We start from the raw sequence: 22,382 nt of genomic DNA on the forward strand, positions 1-22,382 counted from the left end.
AATCTTCTTATTTTGCAGTTGAAACTACTGCTACACTGCCTAGCAGAAAAATAACAGGTATGTTGGGGTTCTGTGGGATTTTGCCCCATTTTTCTTCTGTTTTAGAAAGTGTATAGTAAGATTGCTGCTGCTGCTACTTTTTAATTCTTGGAGATAGTTAAGCATATGCAAACATTAGGAAATTAATATTCCATATCATCCTTATGTCTTATTAGCTAATTTTGTGGTGCAAATGGCATCAGTAATTTTCCAGAGAAAATGAAAATAAAGTCACTGAGATGATTCTGATTCTCCCTTCATTACAGAAATTGTATTCACATTTATCCTTTGGCAAGAAGATATTACCAGTTTTCAGTAAGGCAAGCAAAATAGTTTTACTGGAGCAATGAATTCACGAGTGTTTAGCATTTCAGAAAATCCTTGTTTACTATTTTTAGTTTAAAAAAATCTGGTTTTCTTCAGGGAGTTTTGGTATCTCTGATTTAAGTCTTCTGCAGCAGTAGGAAAAGCTTTACAGTAAAATTAGTGTATTGTAAGTAACATTATAAGATGACTTTTGGCCGTTGAGAGATGTTGAAACACCTTAAATATATTTTTTAAATAGTGCTGCATGTTTGCATCCAGCTGTTCTTTAGATTATATTTCTGTGATAACTGTGACCTAGAACTTGACTTGTCTCTGACAGTATCAAAAACCACCCAGTGACTGAAAGGGACAACTTTAAAGTTGCTATGTGAACAAGATATCAAATTTCCTAATTTCTTTTTGATCAAAATACTGACTGTAACAATATAAAAATCTGATAGCTAGTGTTTGCTATATAAATAGTTGGCTGGTTCCTGTTAAAATCAGAGGTTCAAACTTGAAGTTATTAAGTTGTTTTTTTTATCACTGCTTTTTGCAGGATAGAAAAGAGAATCCATATGAATGGGATAAATTTTAAGTGGAAAGTCTCATTGTTATTATAAAAAGTCTGAGAATAGTTCTTCATACCCAGCTAGAGCTATCTTGCTGTGTATGTTTGATTCCCATTCCCAGAATTAGCAAAACACTCAGGATAAGCATGTAGCTTTCAGGCTAGAGTGGCACATATCTTGGGTTTTTAACATTATGCAGTTGTGGTTTTGCAACGTTATACAATCCAAACTGTACAGTATTTCCCAAAAAAAAAAATGGTCTTGCATCAAATTCTATTTGAGTGCATAAAAATTGACACTTTTTTTTTTAACCAGAGATTGTTTCATCTGCCTTTTTTGACAACCTGGAAGTGTTGTTGTGAAAGAGTAGGTGTTGCCCTCTTCTGGTGAATGCAGTAAACTTTTGATAATATAAGAAAAGCCTGCTGAGGATGATAATGTATGTGTCTGAAACTTCATAATGGTCTCTTTTTTTTTTTTAATCTGATATAAAATTCACAGATTCTGAAGAATCAGCTGCAACAACAATTTTTGGTAAGAAAATCAGGACTGATTTTTCCAATTTTTCTTATTTCCTCTTGGGTAAATGAAATCTGCTTTTATTTGAGGTAGCGCAGAAAGGTTGTAATGAAATAGAGTTCCAAAATTAAAATATTTTCATTTTAAATTACTTGTTTCATTCTACATTGTAATGAATGTAGAATGAAACAGTGAAGAGTTTGCAGAGATGGCAGAGGAGGAAGACTGTAGTGAGAGCTCCTTTACATCTCCTCTCACCCTAGCAGGTGGCATTTCATGCAGTGTATTACACTACACACACACAAGAGGCTCTAACAACTTCTGGAACCAGAGGTGATGAGTATCATCTATGAAAGCATTTTAAAAAATTAAGAATGAGACACACAGAAATAACCTGTGTGAAAGCCAGCTGCTTTCTTGCTTAATGTGTACTGACATAGAGTGAGTGCTCTGGATAAAAGAAATAATACAGATGGAACACATGATCTTGTTATTTTACAGATACAGTCTCTCTTTGGGAATGGTTTGTCTTTAACAAACGCATCATATTCAATATTTGTGTAGTATATACTAGGCCAAGTAAGACAGGTGAAACCAGCACTTAGTTTTCACTCTGCTCATATTTTGACTACCCGTTAGTTGCCTCAGAAAATTTCTTCTTCTGTTGTGGATCTCCTCTAGTCCATTAAAAAAAAATCATTAAGTTGTCCTATTGAAGTGATATAAAGCAGTCTTCTAGCCACTTTGCATTCCTGTGCTGGCACCTAAAATATTCTTACTGAGCACAGCCCTTTAAATTTTCATCTATTGTCTTAATTTAATTTAATTTTTTTCTCCTTTTGATGCAGCTGGAAAAAGCTTTGCATCACTACTCTATTTTGTTTATCTATGGTTATTGACAAAACCAACATTTTAGAAGAGACTGCCAAATCCAGTGAGTCATCTCTGCTTATGAATGTTGTGAGTTCATGCAGGAAAAGGTACTTGAGGTTAACCAGTTATTGCAGTTGGATATGCAAAAATTCATCTGCATCTTCTGAAAGAATGAAACCAGTAAAAGGAACTTATTTGAGGAAAATTTGATTCCCAGCTGGTTGTATTCAGATACCCAGATTTTTGAAATAACATGAACGTTATTTCAATTATTAGTATTGTAATAATGTGAACACTCCTAACAAGCATTGCAGTTGTTCTTAAAATGAAACTTAGGTAAATAATATTCAGTTTCTTTTCAAAATCTTGCAGACTTGATCTTTTTTTCTTAAAAATTCATAGAAGTAGAATACTTTCTTAATACAATTTTTACTTCTTTTATCTTTTTTTCCCCTAGAATTCTCTATTGTTACTTTTATCATCTATCCTATTAATTCTTCAGACAAGATATTATTAATGTTTCTCTTATTTACACTTTGCTGGATTTAGACTTTTGGGCTTTTCTGGTTTTATTTTTTAATAGATTTTACTGTTCTGAATTCTTCTATTTCAGATATGTCTTCAGAGGAGACTACACAAAGTACAGGTGAGAATTTGCATGAAGACAGTAAGGTTTCAAGGCAGGTGTTAGTTGCATTCATGTTTGTTGCTTTTTTGGTTTTTTCGTTTTTTTTTGTTTTTTGGTTTTTTTTAGTAACTAGGATTTATTTATTCCAAATTGTTTTCTTTCATGTTTCTAAAATTTGTATTTATCTGCAATCTGTATTTTAAGTCTGCATGATTAGGGCCCTGAGGTGCACTTAACTGAGCTGTAAACCTTTCTTTATCATTCAAAATATTGTATTGCTTACCAAAACCCAAAGAGGGCAGATCATTCCTTGAAGACACTTACATATGTACTTGCAAGGAGTTGTCAAATAGGATCAGAAAAGAATCAGAAGAACTTGTTACCCCTTCCTTTCCTGATTTTCCCATTTGAAACAAGGAGTAGTTTCATTCCATATCAGTATGGATTCCTCCATGCCTCTATAGGACCTGGACATCCTGCTGTTCTTCATTGTTGATTCAAAACCACATTTTTAGAACAGGATTCCTCCTATGCTGAAGTGCCCATGGAGAATAGGATAAATAGGAATCACCTTAAAAGCACCACTTTCTCCTCTGAACAACTGGGTGCCAGGAGTCATTGGCTCAGATGGGGACACAAACACTTAATTGGATGTGTCTTACTTCACTTGCTGCTTTTGCATTTCCCTCACTGAAAGTAACTTCATTTTCCTAAAAAATGTCATTTTCTTAAAAAATGTCACACTTTTCCTGGAAAGACAGAGTCTGAAATAGAAATAAGAACTTATTTTTGTGACGTGTATTGCATGGTTTTTTTAAAAGTTAAAATGTGAAAACTTTTGACTTTTTTTTTTCTTTGGTAACAGAAGCCCTTACAACGACAGATTATTACTCCACCATCACACCAGGTAGGATTCATCTATCACGACTGATAACATTTTTGTGCATCTCAAATTTTAAGTGTGTGTGAATTCAGGAAGTTTGCTCCCAAATGTTTTTTTACTATGCCTTTTACTTGGTATTGTGGTGTGTCCTGTTAACAGTCTGCCTTACCTCACATGATTATCTGGTTGAAGGCAGTGTTTGTCTAAATGGCTGCATATAGAAGAGTTTGGTTATTTTGTAAGTCAGAGCAGTAGGTTATTTGATTCTAAACTGCTGTCTAAATTTTTTTTTCTAACAATTTGAATATTGCCACCAGCTTACAGTCTGTAACCTCTAGTGGCTTATTTATTGATGGTGATAAAAGCAGCAAACTTTTGCAGTCAAATGTTTGCACCACAGGGAAGGTGAAAAAAATTCCCTTCTCATTTGGTACTAACTAATGATAACAGCATAAAAAATAGAATTTGGGGTTTTTTTCTGTTAATGGAGGCCAATCCATCTGCTTAAGTGAGGGAAGTTGTTTTAATGAACAAGTGTAGGAGTCTCGGATGCAAATATCTTTCCAGTGCTTTATTTTGAAATTATACAACAGAGCTGTCTGTTTACAGTCCCCTTATTTAGGATCAGTGTTATTTCTCAGCTGTGTAGGTTGTATTAAAAATATGGAAAATATGGAGCAGCCAAAAGCTTGCTGTAACTAAATGAAGGCATGTTCTGCTAGATAAGAGTGTACATGGTTGCTGTCACCATAGCTTGAATTCTATCAGATAGAACAATTTTAGCTTCATGCTATCATATGGAGCCACAGTAGGGGCCTCAGAAGCAGATAATATGCTGCCTAGTGATTGAATTCTGTGATAATTAAAGAGCTTATCAATTATATGCTGGTTTCTGTTTATATTTAATTTTTTAAAAAATTGCGACCCCTTGCATATAAGTCTTCTATCAAAACTATTGGAGAAAATTATTCAACATAATTAATCGAAGGCAGCATATTTCTGAATACTAAGTCTTGGTAAATGTCATGGTAAGTGCTTAGAGAGTTGAAGCCAAGAAAATATGTCAAATACTTCCAGAAGATAAATTTCAAACACTGGAATGATTGTAAATATGTGTATTGGATTATATTGTGTGATTATATTGGATTTAGGTTTAACTTTTTTAATCAGTAGTTGTTTGGTTTTTTCCCCCCAACAAATCTATAGCAGGAGAAACCATTGTATGCAACATAACACGTGCCTGTAATTATTCAGGTTAGTGGTTTTCTTTTCCCTTTTTCTACATAAAATATTATCCAACTATTTTATACACTGAGTAATGAAGCAATGTTTAGTTGCCATGTAAAAACTAGTTCTGTAATAAATTTCCTTGTGTATCAAAACACAAGGCAGTAAGTCTTGCAATTCTCAAAAAAATTTTACATTGTGTGTTTTAGCATTGATTTCCTAACTTTTTTACTTTTGGTTTTAGTGTTCTATGTGGGCAAGGTAAAACTTCAGGCAAGTGAAGAAAGTAATGCATCACTAAATGTAGAAATAGTAAGTATTCTTTCTTTTAAAACATTATTGTAAGGAAGGTTGAAGTGAATTTCTTTGTATACACTTTAAATAAGTAGCATGATTCTTACTGTGTTTGCAGTACAAGATACTATTTGCAGTGAATGGCACAGCTCTGGTTTAAACACCTGCTTTGCAGCTAAATTTTAAAATTCCAGCTAAGTAACCTTCCTACAGTAAGGACCTGTATTCTCTACATAGCCACTGAAAGAAGGGAGAAGCCCTGGGTAATCTCAAGAATTTACATTTAGACACACAGGATCTTCCTCTGGAGATTACTTTAGGCACTTGTGTTTGGAAGATGAGCATCACTAGATGGCAACTATTTGGGTATAATTAAAGTTGGATTATATCCTAGAATAATTCATATTGAGATTCTCATATGGCTATGGCTTTTTGTGTATTTTTTCAATTATGCTTTTGCATGATCATTCTGTTTTTTGGCTTGTGGTTACTGAGTTATTAATTTTGCAATAGGCTTATGTGACATGAGTGTGTCCATTTATACAACACAAGAGAGGTTGTGTCATACATGGCAAAGACCATATAGGTGACCCAGTATCAAGGTAATACTATGAGGATGAGAATTTTTAGTTGTTACAGATGGAAACTGAGGGGAGGAAAAACGAAGGACCTTGCATCTTTATCCTACGCATCCCTGTCAACCCTCAGCCTGAGATTTCACATGCCAGTCCCTGAAAGCATGAGAGTAGTCAGCAATGTTAGCACAGAGAAGAGCTGCTGCACATGGAGCATCAGGTTTGGGCAGAGATATGCCCCTGGCAAAAGCCACCTCTACATTCTGTTGTGTTTCAGTGGTGATAATGCCTACTGAAACTGGCCTGGCATGGTAACATTACACCTACAACTTCTGGTAAAACTGGTTTCCATCTCTTGAAACTCTTGCTTTTTAGAAGAATATTTCTTAGGGGAAATCAATGCCACGTATATTAGATGATGTTTCTTCTCATGGCCCTTGCTGTTTGCACAAAATGTAAAAATAACCAGTAATGCTTAATCCCTATAAGAATACATAGAATACATCTATAGAAAGGGCTCTTAGATAAACCTCAGTTTATCCCCAGACCCTAATGCTAGGTCATACTTGTTTAGCTCAGTTTTATCATGTCTTTCACTACAGTTCTTGACTTCTCACTGCCAGTATTCTGTCATCTATTATTTATGTCATTTATGAAGCTTGCCCCATTGTTGCACTTAGAGTTAAAAAAATCATTCAGTGTCTGGAGTAAGCTGTCTTTGTTGCAAACTAAGCCAAACTCCTCTTTTTCTAGCATAAGACATGATGAGTTTACTGTCCTTTTGCCCCTATCTTTCACAAAGATTTTGGGGTTTGATTTATACTAGATCAACAATTCTTTCAATAAATTGTAACAATAATGTCGTGGTAAATACTTGTTGCAGTGTATTCATGAGAAAACATGCTTCTTATCTTTGTAATTTCAGCCTATCAAAATGTGTGAAATGAACAATTTTCTTTTAAGGCTAAAAATTACTGGTTGTACTTACCTGTGGGTTCTTTTTTCCTAACAGATTAATAACATAACCACCCACAATCAAGTCAAAAAATTAATTGAAATTCCAGCACATACCCCACAAGAACTGAGGTGAGTAATTCTGAATAAGAATTGAAATCTTTATTGTATTTGAAAAAGATGAAGTGAGACCTTCCATGTGTTGAGTGGACTTTGTGTTATTCCTGCACATTAAAAATTTCACAAGTTCCAAGTTCTTGCTCTTTAACATAAAGTTCATACTGGTTAGAATACTCTTAATTAGTTCATGTACCACTGGAATTTCTTTTAAAAAATGGTGCACCAAATGTTTGTTATAATTTAAGGATTCAGTTTATCTGGTAGGAAATGATGAAGAGAACTTTCCTACCTGCATGTTCTTTAATAAATATTCTTGAAGTCATATCTATGGTTTTATTTTGGTTTCATTTTTTCTTTCCCAGTCTTTTTAAGGAGAGGTTTGAATGAGCGAATATTTCCCAAACTTACCCTGAAAACCAAAAGATGTGGTTGGCCAAGAAATTTTGTTTGTAGAAGAAATCTGTATTTCTTACTCATTCTATTTGTGTGGTTTTGAGTATAAATTTAGAATTGTATTCCAAGTAATGCTTGGCAAAAGGCAACATTAAGATTTATCTTCTGCTCTTTTAAATAACATTTGCAGTGGGTTGATGTTCAAATGTGATGACAGAGGTTTAAATTTAGTTTGTGTAGTGACTAATAAAAGTCAGCTCTTCAAATGTTTAATGCTGGAGGTTTTACAGTATTACAGCTGACCTGACTTTAAAAAAATCATTGATTAACTGGAAAAATATTTTTTCTCTCTGTAATTGTTTTTTAAATTAAATTGTTGTAATTGTTTTTAGAAACATAACTAAAAATCCTTCCTAACAGTAATATTTTATTTAAAGCATTTCAGAGTTCAACAAAACCTTGCAAGCAGTAAGTGAGGTAAGATTATTGATTGTTGTTACTCTCTGGAAAACTTTTTTTCCAAATTACTTCTGATAAAGCATCAGTCCTGATTTCTCCTTATAAACCTTTTTTTTTTTTCTGTTTTCATTTGTCATTACAGTCCTCTGTTATGGAATGCAGTGCAGAGAACCAGAGGTTTGTTTTTAAATTTTTAAAGAAAAAATATTTAAAAACTCATATATCATCTTGTGATATGTGAAGTATGCATGGCTCTCTAGCCCAAGAAAAAGACAAACTCTCTAGGAAGTTCAGAAGTTCAAGAAACAGGCTGGAGAAATATGTATAGGCTAACAAAGAAATTCTCATTTCTGATTATTGTCCTGGCATTAGTGATTTTGAAAAAGCCTTTTAGAATTTGCTGATTTCATTTAACCCAAATGTGTTGCTTCTCATTAGTCTTCTGCTGAAGCCCAGGCTTCCCTGCCATATTTCTTCTGCATCTTGATATTACCTGAGTCATGTAACTGGGAGCACCAGAATTCCAGAACCTGTGAATGCACTGCAGTCTTTATGAGGGATTTACTTGAGGCATCCCAAGTCACTGTTCTTCAGCTTAGGAAACCAACCATCCTTGGGGTAGGGGGAGCCTGAGGAAGTAAACAGTTCAGTCTGGAAACCATGGATGATCAGAATGGCAAAGCTGCTCCAGAGATGTGATCCTAGAAACCCTAAAAAGTAGATGATATCTCAGTTTAATTGCTACTCACCATTAGATCGTTCTTTAAAATGATCAGCTTGGAAACGCTGTATTCTAAAACAAAATGAAACTTGATTTCCCCAAAAACTTGAATCTGGACTTTATTTTCTGGATTAGGATGAAAGAAAAGTCCAAAACCCTCAAATAAAATAGAAAGCAGTCAGATCACCCCTTCATGTGATATACTGGCAGTTGCTAGAGTAATCTTTTAATTTTTATGAGCTGGAAAGAAACCTTTTCATTCATCTCTATGTTTGCATTTGCTGAATACGAAAAATTTTCTGAAGGTTCCCTAGTTTAGGCAGGGCTTCAAGTCCTCAAACTGTAGTTGTAAAGATGGAGTTACATGCTGGAATGGGTCACTGAAGTTCTCTCTAAAGTCGAGAGAATGCTGGCTTCCTCTGGTGGTGAAGGTTTCATAAACACTGGCATATTTACACTAACAGCAGAGATAACATTGTTATCCTTACAAAATTATCAACTCTTTAATGACCAACATTGATCAGGAAGGACCCCATTTAAGAATTGACACAGTAGAGAGAAGGGACAATAAGTGCCACAAACTGATTATTGTGCTTTTAATCAGCCTGGCACAAAAATGTGCCCAAATCTGACAGAGCCTAGGAATAATGTGCTTTCACACTTAGCATTTGCACTAATATGCTTTAATTTAGCATTTGGTGTTACTTCTGTTAGAAAGATGAGGCAGCTCTCTTTCTTGAGTCTTAAGCTTTTTTCTTCTCTTTTAGTACACACTGCAATTTCATAATGAAGCTGGCTGAGAGAGAGAATATAAGCAGTTTAACACAAAAGGCAAAAATAAGTCAACTTGGTAAGTTGTGCTTTAAACCCAGTCTCATCACAATTTTATGTAAAGAAATGGTCTTCAAGTAGCTAAAAAGAAAAGATAGTTACTATTGGATCAAAATATTTTTGGTTTTGGTTTGAGCAATATAAATGCATAAAAATGCAGCCTTCTGATTTTTGGGGATGTATGTGATAGAAATAACTTTTTAGAACATTTTAGTATAAAATTACCAGCTACTTTAATAAAGCATACTTTGAAAGGATTAGGTGTAAATTAAGATGAGAAGATAAATGTCTTGCTGAAATGACAATCTGAATTGAAAGGGTTGTTAAGTAGCCAACTTTTCTTAGTGATATTGTGACAGGATGGAGTACTGGCTCATACCATTTGTCTCTGTTTCAAAAGCTGTTGTGCTGCATTTTGGATTGTTTAAAATTTAAAAAAAAAGAGAATTCTGAACTTGTCAGGCATTGAACAAAAATCTGGCGGTATGGCAATATTGTGACTGGTCAAGAGTTCTTTTGTTTTGCAAAACTAATTTGTGAACAAACTTCAAAATAAATTATGCAGTATATACTGTTGTTTAAAGACATAGTACACATGGTTAAATATTCTACTTAATGGTATTAGCAGTTGTTATGCTAAAGGATAATGCTTCTTTGTCATCTCAGATCAGTGCTGCTGTTCATCACTGAAGTACTGTTCCTTGACTGCTGAAGAATTACGAATGTAGTAAGTATAAATACAAAATTTGATTTGCTTATTTCCTAAATTTCCTAATACATGGCTAGAGTCAACTTCCATGCTTCAGTGTAATAGCCAAAAAGGACTCCACAAGAAAAAGCTGACAGGCATTTTCCAGTGTAGCTCCTTCCTCTTTCCAGCTTCTTTCCCTTCCCTCCCTTCTTATCCCTTTTTTTATTCTTTTCTGTGATGCATCTAGATTTTGTGTTCAACAACAGCTCACCCTCAGAGCAGGCAGCAAAGGCAGTAGTAGTATTTGTTTATAGACTTCCTAGTTAACAAATACAGCAATAGAGAATGTAAGAACCTTCTAAGTATTAGAGCATGAAACATCCAATCTGATTGATTTTAAAATATACATCATTATTAGTACGTCCATATAATTTCTATATATATTCCTCTATTATAACTTGTTTTCTTTTAAATAGAAAAAATGTTAAACTTAACCTGGATTTTTGTACTTTTTTTTCTTTTACAGTACTATACAAGTGCCACCTCATTTTATATGGGTTCCTTCCCCTCATTCTCCTTCTCTCCCTAAAAAGACTTTCCTCAAATCTAATTCTTTTATTCCCCCCACTATGCTTTCTGCTAAACAAAGCTCCACAATTAGACCACTGATCCCACCATACACAGAAATTTATTTTTCTGGAACTCTTTCCACATCTCCTCTTACAAGCCCTCTCTCTGAAAACTCTATGCCTTCCACCAGTGTTACCACTACACACTCCTCTTCTGAGTCTCTTGCTCAACCTACCATGCCAACTTTTTCTTCCATAACTTCCAACAAATCCATCACTGTTCCCATACATGCAACAAAATCTATCACTAGTACTGCTTTCTCAATTAAATCTGATGCTGCACACCTAAACAAGACTGTTACAATACTTTCTCCTTCTGTAGGTCACACTAAACATTCTTCACTCTCTTCTTCTGAGCCTCACAAACTTGCAATTTTAAATCGTCCCTTTGAGGCAATCACCGATTCTGTTGCACAAATTCCCCCTGCTTCAAACCAACCTATATCTGCTCACAGAAATGTCAGTACAGTACCTATTGTTCCCCTTACTCCTTTCACAATATCTTTGACCCCCACTGCTAGTCCTGTCAACCGTTCTGTCTCAGCTTCTCGTCCTCATTCTACTGCTGATGGCCATGGGACCCCAGGTAAATATGAAAAGTAAATAATTATTTTTGTTTGAATGCCATATACTGGATTTGCTTTTAAACTTCATTAAACAATGTTTATATATATATATAAAGTGTATATATATAAGAGGTGTCCTTATAATTATTGTGAATTACTTTGGATGGCAGTGTTGATCTGCTGGAAGGTAAGAAGGCCCTACAGAGGGATCTGGACAGGCTGGATTGATGGGCTGAGGCCAACTGTATGAAAGGCTCAACAAGGCCAAGTGCTGGCTCCAGCACTTGGGTCACAGCAACCCTGGGGAAGAGTCCAGGCTTGGGGAGTAGTGTCTGAAAGCTGCCCCAAGAAAAAGGACCTGGTAGTGCTGTCTGACAGTGGCTGAGCATGAGCCAGGTGTGCCCAGGTGGCCGAGAAGGCCAGTGGCATCCTGGCCTGTGTCAGCAATAGTGTGGCCAGCAAGACCAGGGCAGTGTTTGTCCTCTGTAGTCAGCACTGGTGAGGCCATACCTCACACCTCGTGTCCATTTCTGGACCCCTCACTACAAGAAGGACATTGAGGTGCTGGAGCGAGTCCAGAGAAGGGCAACGGAGCTGGGAAAGGGCCTGGAGGAGTCTCAGGATTGTCCTTATTGTACAACTCCTGGAAAGGAGATTGTAGCTAGGTGGGGGTCAGCCTCTTCTCCCAGGCAACCAGTAACAGGATTGGAGTCAATGGCCACAAGCTGTGCCAGGGAGCTTGTTGGACATCAGGAAGAATTTCTTCTCTGGAAGGGTTGTTAAGCATTGGAATGGGCTGCTCAGGGATGTGGTGGAGTCATCATCACTGGAGATGTTGAAGAAACAACTGGAATGGCACTCAGTGCTGTGATCTAGTTTACAAAGTGATGTTTAGTCAAAGGCTGGACTTGATCTTAGAGGTCTTTTCCAACCTAAATGGTTCTGCGATTCTGTTCTGGGTGAAAAGCCTGAGACAACTTTCACTTGATGTATTTTAAAATAAATTCTGATGCCTTTGGACATGGTGAGTGATAGCTCACCCTACTGCTGACCCTACACTGTTGTTTGTAACTGTCATAGGTAGGTACAGTGCTCAATTCCCATTAGAACAAATGTCTTTTGGACAGAAAAAATTAAGCCAGAGAGCAAGGTAGATTTTTTTTTAAAACTAACCTAATATTTAAAATACTGCACAGAAATGTTGGATCATCCTTAAAATATTGTTATTGCCTGGGAATATTCTTAGAGGCTATGTATTTTCTTATGAAAATTCTATGCAAGCTTCTTTTCAAATTTCTGACACTATCTTGATTTTACTCTACATTCAGGCATTCAGTGGCTAAAAATTCAAAATAATGGGTTATTTAATATATTAAAGATATTTAATATATTAACGGTCTGATGTGAGGAACTTTGAAATCAATAAAACATTAATTTCATGTTTTCAGTTTGAAATCTTGCTTTATGTTTTCATGAGATTTAAATTGCCACTGTCTGCAAAGTAGCTGATAGGGAGAAATTACATGTTGAGAACCCTTATGAGTAGTGATACAATTTTTTAATCAGGAGAACTGTTTAATTTTTTTGCTTCTCCAAGCTTACATCATTTGTTGAACACAATGTTTAACTTTTATTTGTCACAGGAAAAACCCTTTCAGCTACCACAAATATAACTTCTGTGCACACCACCATTAGTATCGCCACAGCTGAGCAAATCGTGTCCAAAATAGAAAATGATTTAGCAGCTGGAAAAATAGAGCCAAAAGATGTAGAAAGGATGGTTAGTGAGGTGAGCACTATCCTCACTGCTTCTCAGCCATTGCCACCACGAATTTCTAACAGGTAGGTCATTTGGCAATAGATTACAGGAGTGTTGTATTTACTGTCTTAACAAATTGGCTTCAGCAAGTTTCACTTTTTCATAATCATAATCCAGAGTAATATTTCTTGTTCTTTTATGTAGTTATTCAAAATGGAAGGACTATCATTCTAATGTTACCAGCTCTACTATAATATAATGCCATGGAAAATGGTGGGGTATTTTTGTTGACACCATCATAAGTGATCATTTTGCATTATATTCAGATTATTGCTCCATAACCATAACTTGCTTGAGAATTTTGGATGTATGTGCTTGGTAATACTAAGTATGCTTTTTCTTAACAGAATTATAAAGCTGGTGGACTATATTGGCTTAAAACTAAACTTATCAACATCATCTGCTGAATTTGTATCCCCTTCCTTGGCTCTGGCAGTTGTCCAAACCAACAGAATCCGCTCCAACCAAATGTCTTTTACTGTCCAGGACTCAGCTGATCTCCAGGTTACAAAATACTTACAATACCTACAAATTGTCAAACATTTATTTTAAAGTGTTTGTGGTTTTATATTTATAGGAATATGTGTTTGTTTATGTCAGTATCTTTAGTTCATGTTAGTTTCAGACTTTTTGTAAGCCCTTCACAGTTTTTCCTTTAATTTTCAACTGTGTAAATAGGTGTAAAAGGGAGCTGACTTAGCAGAAACTGGCAGAACTAATAAGCTGTTGGAGAGGGTACAGCTAGAACACCAGAATGGACAAAGTGCTTGGCAGAATAACTTTGCCTCAAGCCCCCTGAATTATGAATCATTTATTCAACCACCATGACAGTGCTGAAATTTGTCAAGGAGTGTTGCCAGATGGCCTTATCTGTTAGAAGGAAATAATTGTAGAGGGTTCCAGAAAAGAGCTATTATGTATGTTGCTTGGATAATGATGCTCAGAACATTTGTCACTAATGGCATCTCACCAAGAAAGAAGTGCTTAGAAAGTTTGGTTGGATCCCCTTTATCTCATTCAAAACCTCCCTCCTGACAGAGAAAATAATGGACAATACCAGCCTTGGAGGCTTAAGCAAGGAGAGATGGAAAGTTTTGGACCAGTTTTGACACATTCTGCCTCCTCAGAGAAGAAAATAGCTTAATGTATCGTAAGCCATATGTAGTACTGGAACTTTTCTGTGTTACTGAAAATTATATAAATGTTTAAGATTTGAGTTCTTTTCTATTACTTAGCAATATATAGTGCATGAATCTAAGATGATTAGGAGATGCTAGTGCTGACATAGGGATATTTGCTAAGGAATGATTTTTTATTTCATGGCATTGGCAATGAAATACTGAAAATTTTCAATAATTTTCATCTACTTCAAACTAGAGCAACAGGACTGCTTTTGTGGAATTGATTCAGGATTTCTTTGATGGCTGTCTACACCAGTGATCTCCAAAGTGGGATTTGAGTACCCCAGGGTGTGCACACAACAGTCCAGTGCAGTGCAGGACAATGTTATTTATATTTATATTTTATAATAAATTAAAAAATACATTTTTAAAAGTAATTTTTAATCTCCTTAATTTTTAAAAAAAATATTTTATAACTTGCATAATATATTAGTAAACTAATTCATACATGTAACTTATGGATAGGTATATACTGGGGTTCATGCTCAAAAATTTTTAGGGGATGCATGATCAACAACATGTGGAGTGAGCTGGTCTAAACAGATGAGTTAAATCACATTGTTAGGGCACTTTGGGGAGTTCACACTGTTACTCTTATTACAGCCATTCTTTCAATACTCAGATAATTTCTTTCTTCAGTACTACTAATGTTTCACATCTCCCAGGAACTCTGAGGTGATAATATTTGTATGTAAAGGACTAATGTACGACAGGAATGTTGAGAGATTCTGTACTAAACAAAGCTCCCTGGCCTGTAAGCACTGCAAATAAAATGTGCAGCACATAAAATGGGTGAAAGTTCAGATCTCTTTTTGTACAGTATAAGATCACTAAGCTCTTGAGGTACCTGAATTGTAGCTTATCCAGTTTACTTTTGAAATTTTTGCCAGATGATCAAAAAGTTAGGGTTCATGTTCTTATCTAAGAATATAAACGTGACCTCCTGAACATAAAAATGTATTGACAAATAATGGCTGTTTTCACTTTTTCTGAATTCTGACATACTCCCTGCAGAGTATAAAACTTCTTTGCCTTTGCAGGATTTCAAGCTGTTGATCTCCCTACACAGTTACAGCTACACAGAGTTTTTGCTCCTCACCTTTTCCAAATCAATACAAAACACCAGTGGTGTGTTATGTCCCTGTAAGGAAATTGTTAAAGCCAGATTATTTTCAGTGGTAGGCAGACCTGAAATGGGATGCATCCTTTTCATTCCTATAAGTGCTATTTATGCATTGGAGTGGGAGAGGAATGAGAGCAGCAGTGAGTTTGTGACAGTAATTAATGAGGTATTTATTTTGAAGTTTTAAACTGAAAATAAGTCATAATTTATTTATTTGCAGACTGAAACGAAGCATAATCCTGGTGTTTATTTTTCAGATCTCTCTAGGAGTTCAGCCAATTCAGAATTTAAATAATCTTGGATCAATTACACTTCCTCCATCATTGCTGAAAAATTTACGCACTGAAGAATTGGACTTGGCTTCTAGAATTATATTCAACTTCTTTAAAAAGACCACTGTGTTCCAGGTATATTTTGGCCCACTGTTCATAAGGATTTTAAATTCAAGCTTAGAGCAAAATATGAATGGATTTTTTTTTCCCCACAAAACACATTTTAAAACTTCTGACTTAAAAAATAATTACTTTTGTCCAGTGCTTTTTCCACATAGTAAATGAGCTTGTGGGTGCTGTACTCTAGTATTGTTTCTTTTAAGATTTTAAAATCTTAAATTTTTTTGTCGTTCCAGGATCTGTCTTTGAAGAATGCATCTTTAATCAGCAGTGTTATATCATCAAGTGTTGCTAACCTCACTATTAGTAACTTAACGGCAAATGTTACTGTCCTTTTACAGAATATCAAGCCTAATCAGGTAAAATTTACATTTTGGCAGACTTAAAGTACAGTTTTGTTGACTCCACTGAAGTTGTTGTAGTGGAAACTTTTGACTAAGAATACAGGTCAGCTTGTTCTGCTTTACTAGTGTGGACATTTCATTTTAAACTGGACATTAAAAATCACTCTTCTTTGCTTATTTGCCACTGGTATAAATTTTGGTTCTCAAGTAGTGTAAGGTAATGCTCTATCACAAATTCATTCCCCTTTATCTTTCTTATTTACTCGTCTGTCTTATTCTACAAAGAATAAAAGCTCTTAGAGGGAACACTGAAAGTGTGGGTTGCTATGGTAGATGCTATAGTCATGACATTTGTGGGTGTTGTATGGCCAGAAAATAATATAAATCTGTTTTCTTAGGGGAATTGAAACACAGGATTGTATCATCAGGAAGTATTAGGATTCTTACACACCATCTCTTTCTGAAAGGAGCATCAAAGATTAAAGTTTTCTTTCTCATATCTTAAGAGAGTTTTAAATATTCAATTATTATAAACTGACAAATGTGGGGATTCCACTAATTGACCTGGAGTTTTTTAGGAGCTGGCTTAGCGGTGTCTTTACTTGTTTTGACATAATAATAAGTTTTGAGCTATAACTGTAGAAGTATTAGAATTTATAGCAATATAGTGTATTTCTGCTGGTATTTATAGAATTTGCATGTGTGTGAGGAAATCTATGTGTAAATGTTTAACATTGTGATAGTAGGAAGTGATCAAATATTTGCAAATGAAAACGTTTTTCCTTTTCTGTGTGATCATGACTTCAAAACTTACAAGATCTGGAAGGAGGAGAAATCCCAAGAATTTGTATGGTGTGGGAAGACATTGAAAGAGCATTCAAAAGGTTCTACCAGGAACAGAATTTTGCATAAGCACAAGAGCTAGCTCCTGTCTCGTGACTTCAAATCTGTTCAGCATATTTTTGCATGCACTTTTCAGTCCTTTTATGCACCTAAATTTATTTTGTGTTCACATAGAAGAGGCATATTTGCTGTATACAGTGTTTATTCTTCCCTGAATTTTGTAGATCATTCATAAATCATTTGATTCTAAACTCACAGTTTAGTAACTTGTTTTTTTTTTTTTTTGTTTACACTCCTAAACAGGATAATTCAACAGTTAGATGTGTTTTCTGGGACTTCAATAAAAATGGTAAGTACTTGAGATCTCCCAAGATGCTATGCTGTTTTAGCTATGTTAAAAGCTATGTTTATTCATGTTGATATAAATGAAACCTTTTATGAATTACAAAGCTGCTTTTTTTAACAGGTGGACATGGAGGCTGGTCATACGAAGGTTGCATAGTGAAAGAAAGTAGAGTAAATGAAACAGTCTGTTCATGCAACCATCTCACAAGTTTTGCAGTTTTGATGGTAACTATTTTAAGAATTATGCAATCTTACACATTTAACCTTGAGTTGTGTTAAGCAAATGAAGACCCAATAAGCCCATGCAAGCTAATAAATAATACTCAGGTTCTATTCACTTTAGTGTTAGTGCAGGTAGCCATACAATTAGGCACATGCTTAAGCTCCTTGTTGAATGGGAGTCCATGGGTTCCACTGGAGGAAAAAAAAGTTCTTTAAGTGCTGCAGATTTCTAATTTAGGCAGGCAATTTGTTTATACTCCAAATAAAATTTAGGAAATCAAATTTAAACCAGATTTTTAATCAAATGGGGTTTCACAATTAGGGTCATAGAATTATAAAATAATATCTCAAGTTGGAAGGGACCCATAAGGACCATGGAGTTCCAGCTCCCTGCTCTTTACAAGACTAGCTTGGCTTTTTTTTAATCTAACCTTTTTTAAGAGCCATGATAAAAGGAATGGAGTCCTTTTTTTTATTTGTAAGTGTAGAGGGAAAGGTGTGTTTTGATTTTTTAAATTTTTCTTTATATTTTTCCAATAAATAAACCTGTTCTCTGAAAATAACTTCTGTTTCTGTTTTAGGACTTGTATGGAAGTACTCCTCTGAATCCCACACAAGAATTGGTACTGACTTTTATATCATATATAGGCTGTGGCCTCTCTGCAATTTTTCTTTCTGTTACTCTTGTGACCTACATAGCCTTTGAGTAAGTACCCATTCAGCTGAGCTCCCAGTATTCTTCAATTGTGATTGATTGTAGTCTTCACTGAGAAATCCTTTTCAATAGGTATGGATTCTGTCTCCACAAATAATGCACAGATTTGGCCAGTTCACCAGGAAGATGTTGATTCAGTCTTCAGAAATGTTAATCTGATCAACAAGTGAATTATCATGAGGCTCTAGGCAGTAAAAAGTGAAGTAGCACTCTGAAGTATTTTATAATGGATTATCATAATAGAAGTGTGAAGGAATGTATTTAAGATACAATGCACAAAAAAGCAGTATGGAATTTTAGCATTTTTAAAAGCATTTGTATTCTTTCTTTATTCTCTCATTATTCTAATACTGGGACTTGCCTCTGTCAAGGCTTTAGATGCCCAGTCAAAAGCTTGACCTAGTTTAAAAACAAAGAACAGACACCTTTTGGGTTTGGGTAGCAATGTAGCAAGAAGTCCAACATACAATGGAAAAAAAAATAGCCACTAAACACATTGACTCCAATATTGTCTGTATTTACGTAACCTTTTCTTAAAAACTTTATATATACAGACCATTACTTAGGAAGTATGTTGTAAATTATTCTCTCCATGTATAAGTGCAACACATGCAGCATTGTATATGAATGAAAATTTAATTTTTTTTCCCTTGGCATTTGTGACTGCCGAAGACTGCAAGAGAGGGAGTAAGCTGGGGATCCGTGGACAGCTGATGCCATCTCATGAATGTTCTTTTTTTTATTTTTGGTAGGAAAATCCGGAGAGACTACCCCTCCAAAATACTTATTCAGCTGTGTGCTGCATTACTTCTACTCAACTTAGTTTTTCTCCTTGACTCATGGATTGCACTGTATGACACACGAGGCCTGTGCATTGCAGTTGCAGTATTTCTTCACTATTTCCTCTTGGTTTCCTTTACCTGGATGGGCCTGGAAGCTTTCCACATGTATCTGGCCCTTGTGAAGGTCTTTAACACCTATGTACGGAAATACATTCTTAAATTTTGTCTTGTTGGTTGGGGTATGTATTTTTTTTCCTTCTTTATGCTAAATAGACAATTCCTCTTATCAAGTATTTCAGTGAATATGATACAGGTCAGAAATTAAAATTAGGCAGTCATTAAATGTTTTGATATATGTTCCACCTTTCTGAGGCATGGAGTCCCCCCAGCTGCAGAGCTGAAGTTTCTGCAATTCAAAGTGATAATGAATTTTCCTTGTCCTAGTACAATAGAACCAATTTTGAATGTGCATGCTTTTATCATTTTGAGAATAAATGCCAATAAGTAAATCTTCTATTTCTGGAATAGCACTGTTGCTAACAAAAATCAGCAAAACCAGATCTAACTGGATAAATGATGAAGAGATTCTGGGCCTGATTTTTATCTCCTATTTGTTTCTTAAAACATAAGTAAGAACAAAAATCAGTTATACTGTAAGAGATATTTTGAAGCACTTTGAAGACTAATGGTATTTGTTGATTTATTCAGAAAGTTTTAGAGCTGGCTGTGAAGGACTCCTCTTGTTTCTTTGCAAGTTGTGCTCCTGAGCAGTTTGAATGCTGCAATTTTTCAGACAGCTAGTAGTCAGCAGAATTCAACAGCCAAATTTCAGAAACAATATGTAGATTTTGTAGCAAAATATAATATTTTCAAGTCCTCATACTACTGTCTCTGTTAGGATTTTTATGTATGTGTTTTCTCATAATCTTTTAGGGTTACCAGCAATAGTTGTGTCCATTGTGTTGGCAGTATCACCAGATAATTATGGACTTATAACCACTGGAAAGGTTTCCATAAACGGACCTGATGAATTGTGAGTGAAAGGGAGGAGCTCTGGGGGAGGTGAGGGTGGGGAGTGGAGGGAGTTCCTACAAATTGCTTTTCTTTAAAGTGGGGGAAGGCAAGAAAGCAATAGTAGTGCTTTGAAATAGTACAACTCTGCAGTATCTTGTGTTTTAGGGTTATTGCCTTTATGAAGGCTCATATCCTTTGGCCAAAAAAAAAACTAGCTTCTTTTGTAAAAGGCAAAAATAGTTTGCATGCAAGAAACTACAAGTTTGTCTCATGTTTATTTCACTTAGTTTCTGTTTCTGATAATGGTTGACAGACTGTTCTTCTGTTCTAGCTGCTGGATCAAAAATAGAATTGTCTTCTATATTACTGCTGTGGGATACTTCTGCCTGGTATTCCTGATCAATATCAGCATGTTCATTGTTGTGCTGATCCAGCTCTGTCGTATCAAAAAGAAGAAACAACTCGGTGCTCAAAGGAAAACCAGTATCCAAGACCTTAGGAGTGTTGCTGGCCTCACATTCTTGTTGGGAATTACTTGGGGGTTTGCTTTCTTCACAGTAAATGAGGTGTTTACTTACCTCTTTACCATTTTCAACACTTTGCAAGGTAAGTTTGTACTCCACATAACAGCTCCCTGTCTATAATATAACAAACCAAACATTTTGAAACATCATTTTCTTGATTCAGCAATAAAAATTTAAATTTGATATGTGCAGTAGCATGTTAATTATATTAGAGATGAGATGATACTGCTTTACAGTAACCTTAAGTTGCAGTTTTGTTATGATAAGGTACAGAAAAACTAGATACTATTTATATAGGTATGGTATATTTATAAATATTGTCACTTTAAAAGTGTATGCAAACCAGATATCCCTGGAAGTGACTGTGTTTCCACTAATAAACAGATTAATTTTGAATACTCAGTTACTTTAAGTGTTCATGTTATGATGTAGTTCATGTAGTGAAAACAGTATTGTTTTTTCAGTTCCCCTAAGGCATCTGGGGAGGTTTGACATTCAGCAAAGGGTCATTGAGACAGGCAAGGCTGAAACATCTAAAAATTAGTGACCCAACTCTTAAGCATGGCCTATATAGTACTTAAGAATATATGAGAAGTAGATATGAAAACATAAACTTTTGCAAAGACAGGTGCTGCTGGACATATCCAAAAGCAGAGTTGCCACATAGACTTTTATATAAACAGGAGGGATTGTAGCTGTCCTCAGTGTCCTAAATATACCTGAATTGCCCTTCTGAAGTTTGGATCCAAACTTCTGCTTAAATGGCACTAAAACAGTGAAAATTGCTGTTCAGTGTATACACCTTGCCCCTATTTGCTGTGTTGATTTACTATTATTTACTACTCATTCTAAACCTAATACAACTGTTTCCCATTGCAGATTGGAAACTGTGCAAAGATTAAGTGCTACTTTCCCATAAAGGGGGGCAATTGTGATGAACTTTTAAGCAGGAGAAGTTGGATGCCACCCTGTGTCAGTTAGTAGCAAATAAGAAGTAGACAAAGAAACTGTAATGTGGCGCTGGTAGGGCACCATCCCTTCTCGTAAATATTTGAAATTGTGGTAAAGGGGGTACCATTTATTATTATTTTAGATATGAGTTATTTTTTTTGGGTGAGTGCTCAAAATTTTGTGGCATCGGTAGTAATAGGTTAGCTGCTAATAAAAGATGTAACAGTATCACAGGATGTGCTAAAAAAGCTTCATAATCTGATAGCATGGTATCACACCCTCTCTTTGACAGTGCTTTGAAATCTTTTCCAAAAGCATTAAGCAAATTTCAAGATCAACAGAATTTTTCCCTTCTTATTTGATAAAATAAAACTTTATGCACTTTGTGCATTTGGTTGTATTTGTTGTTTTTTCTTTTGTGTGTATGATTCCTCTAATCTATGTAAGGAAAAAGTGCTCTGCAATGTTCAGAGTTGTAAACTTTTTCAGCAAAGAAAAATGTCATTACTTTTTATTAGAAATTTAAAGAAATGAAAGAAAACCAAAACATTGTTCATTAGGAAGTAGTAAAAGTGAATTTTGCAACAATCGTTTTATGTTATTGCTTTGCAGGGTTCTTCATTTTCATCTTCTATTGTGTTACAAAGGAGAATGTCCGTAAACAGTGGAGAAGATATCTTTGTTGTGGGAAATTCAGGCTGGCTGAAAACTCTGGTAAATATTAATATTGTTTTTAGCTTCTGAATTCTTATATTTAGTGTTAAGTTCCTGGTATTTTGTAATAATTACAAAAAAAAAAAAAAAAAAAAAAAAAAAAAAAACCACAAAACCCCCCCAAAAAAACCAA

At 35.1% G+C, this 22,382-nt stretch overlaps 1 protein-coding gene across 1 annotated transcript in view; it reads left to right on the forward strand.

The window, feature by feature from the left end:
* Window positions 1-22,382, forward strand: part of ADGRG2 (adhesion G protein-coupled receptor G2) — a 55,742-nt gene that overhangs the window by 29,462 nt on the left and 3,898 nt on the right. The window contains exons 4-26 of the mRNA XM_036383585.1: window positions 19-57; window positions 1,419-1,451; window positions 2,923-2,955; window positions 3,803-3,844; window positions 5,027-5,074; window positions 5,292-5,359; window positions 6,929-7,002; window positions 7,821-7,860; window positions 7,985-8,019; window positions 9,331-9,413; window positions 10,061-10,121; window positions 10,612-11,300; window positions 12,924-13,122; window positions 13,447-13,603; window positions 15,661-15,810; window positions 16,032-16,154; window positions 17,286-17,331; window positions 17,449-17,552; window positions 18,131-18,255; window positions 19,017-19,285; window positions 19,980-20,079; window positions 20,392-20,666; window positions 22,148-22,249. Of these exons, the coding sequence (XP_036239478.1) occupies window positions 19-57; window positions 1,419-1,451; window positions 2,923-2,955; window positions 3,803-3,844; window positions 5,027-5,074; window positions 5,292-5,359; window positions 6,929-7,002; window positions 7,821-7,860; window positions 7,985-8,019; window positions 9,331-9,413; window positions 10,061-10,121; window positions 10,612-11,300; window positions 12,924-13,122; window positions 13,447-13,603; window positions 15,661-15,810; window positions 16,032-16,154; window positions 17,286-17,331; window positions 17,449-17,552; window positions 18,131-18,255; window positions 19,017-19,285; window positions 19,980-20,079; window positions 20,392-20,666; window positions 22,148-22,249 (2,895 nt within the window). The remainder of the gene's footprint in view (window positions 1-18; window positions 58-1,418; window positions 1,452-2,922; window positions 2,956-3,802; window positions 3,845-5,026; window positions 5,075-5,291; window positions 5,360-6,928; window positions 7,003-7,820; window positions 7,861-7,984; window positions 8,020-9,330; window positions 9,414-10,060; window positions 10,122-10,611; window positions 11,301-12,923; window positions 13,123-13,446; window positions 13,604-15,660; window positions 15,811-16,031; window positions 16,155-17,285; window positions 17,332-17,448; window positions 17,553-18,130; window positions 18,256-19,016; window positions 19,286-19,979; window positions 20,080-20,391; window positions 20,667-22,147; window positions 22,250-22,382) is intronic.

This window comes from Molothrus ater, chromosome 2 (assembly GCF_012460135.2).
Source record: "Molothrus ater isolate BHLD 08-10-18 breed brown headed cowbird chromosome 2, BPBGC_Mater_1.1, whole genome shotgun sequence".
NCBI classification, from domain to species: domain Eukaryota; kingdom Metazoa; phylum Chordata; class Aves; order Passeriformes; family Icteridae; genus Molothrus; species Molothrus ater.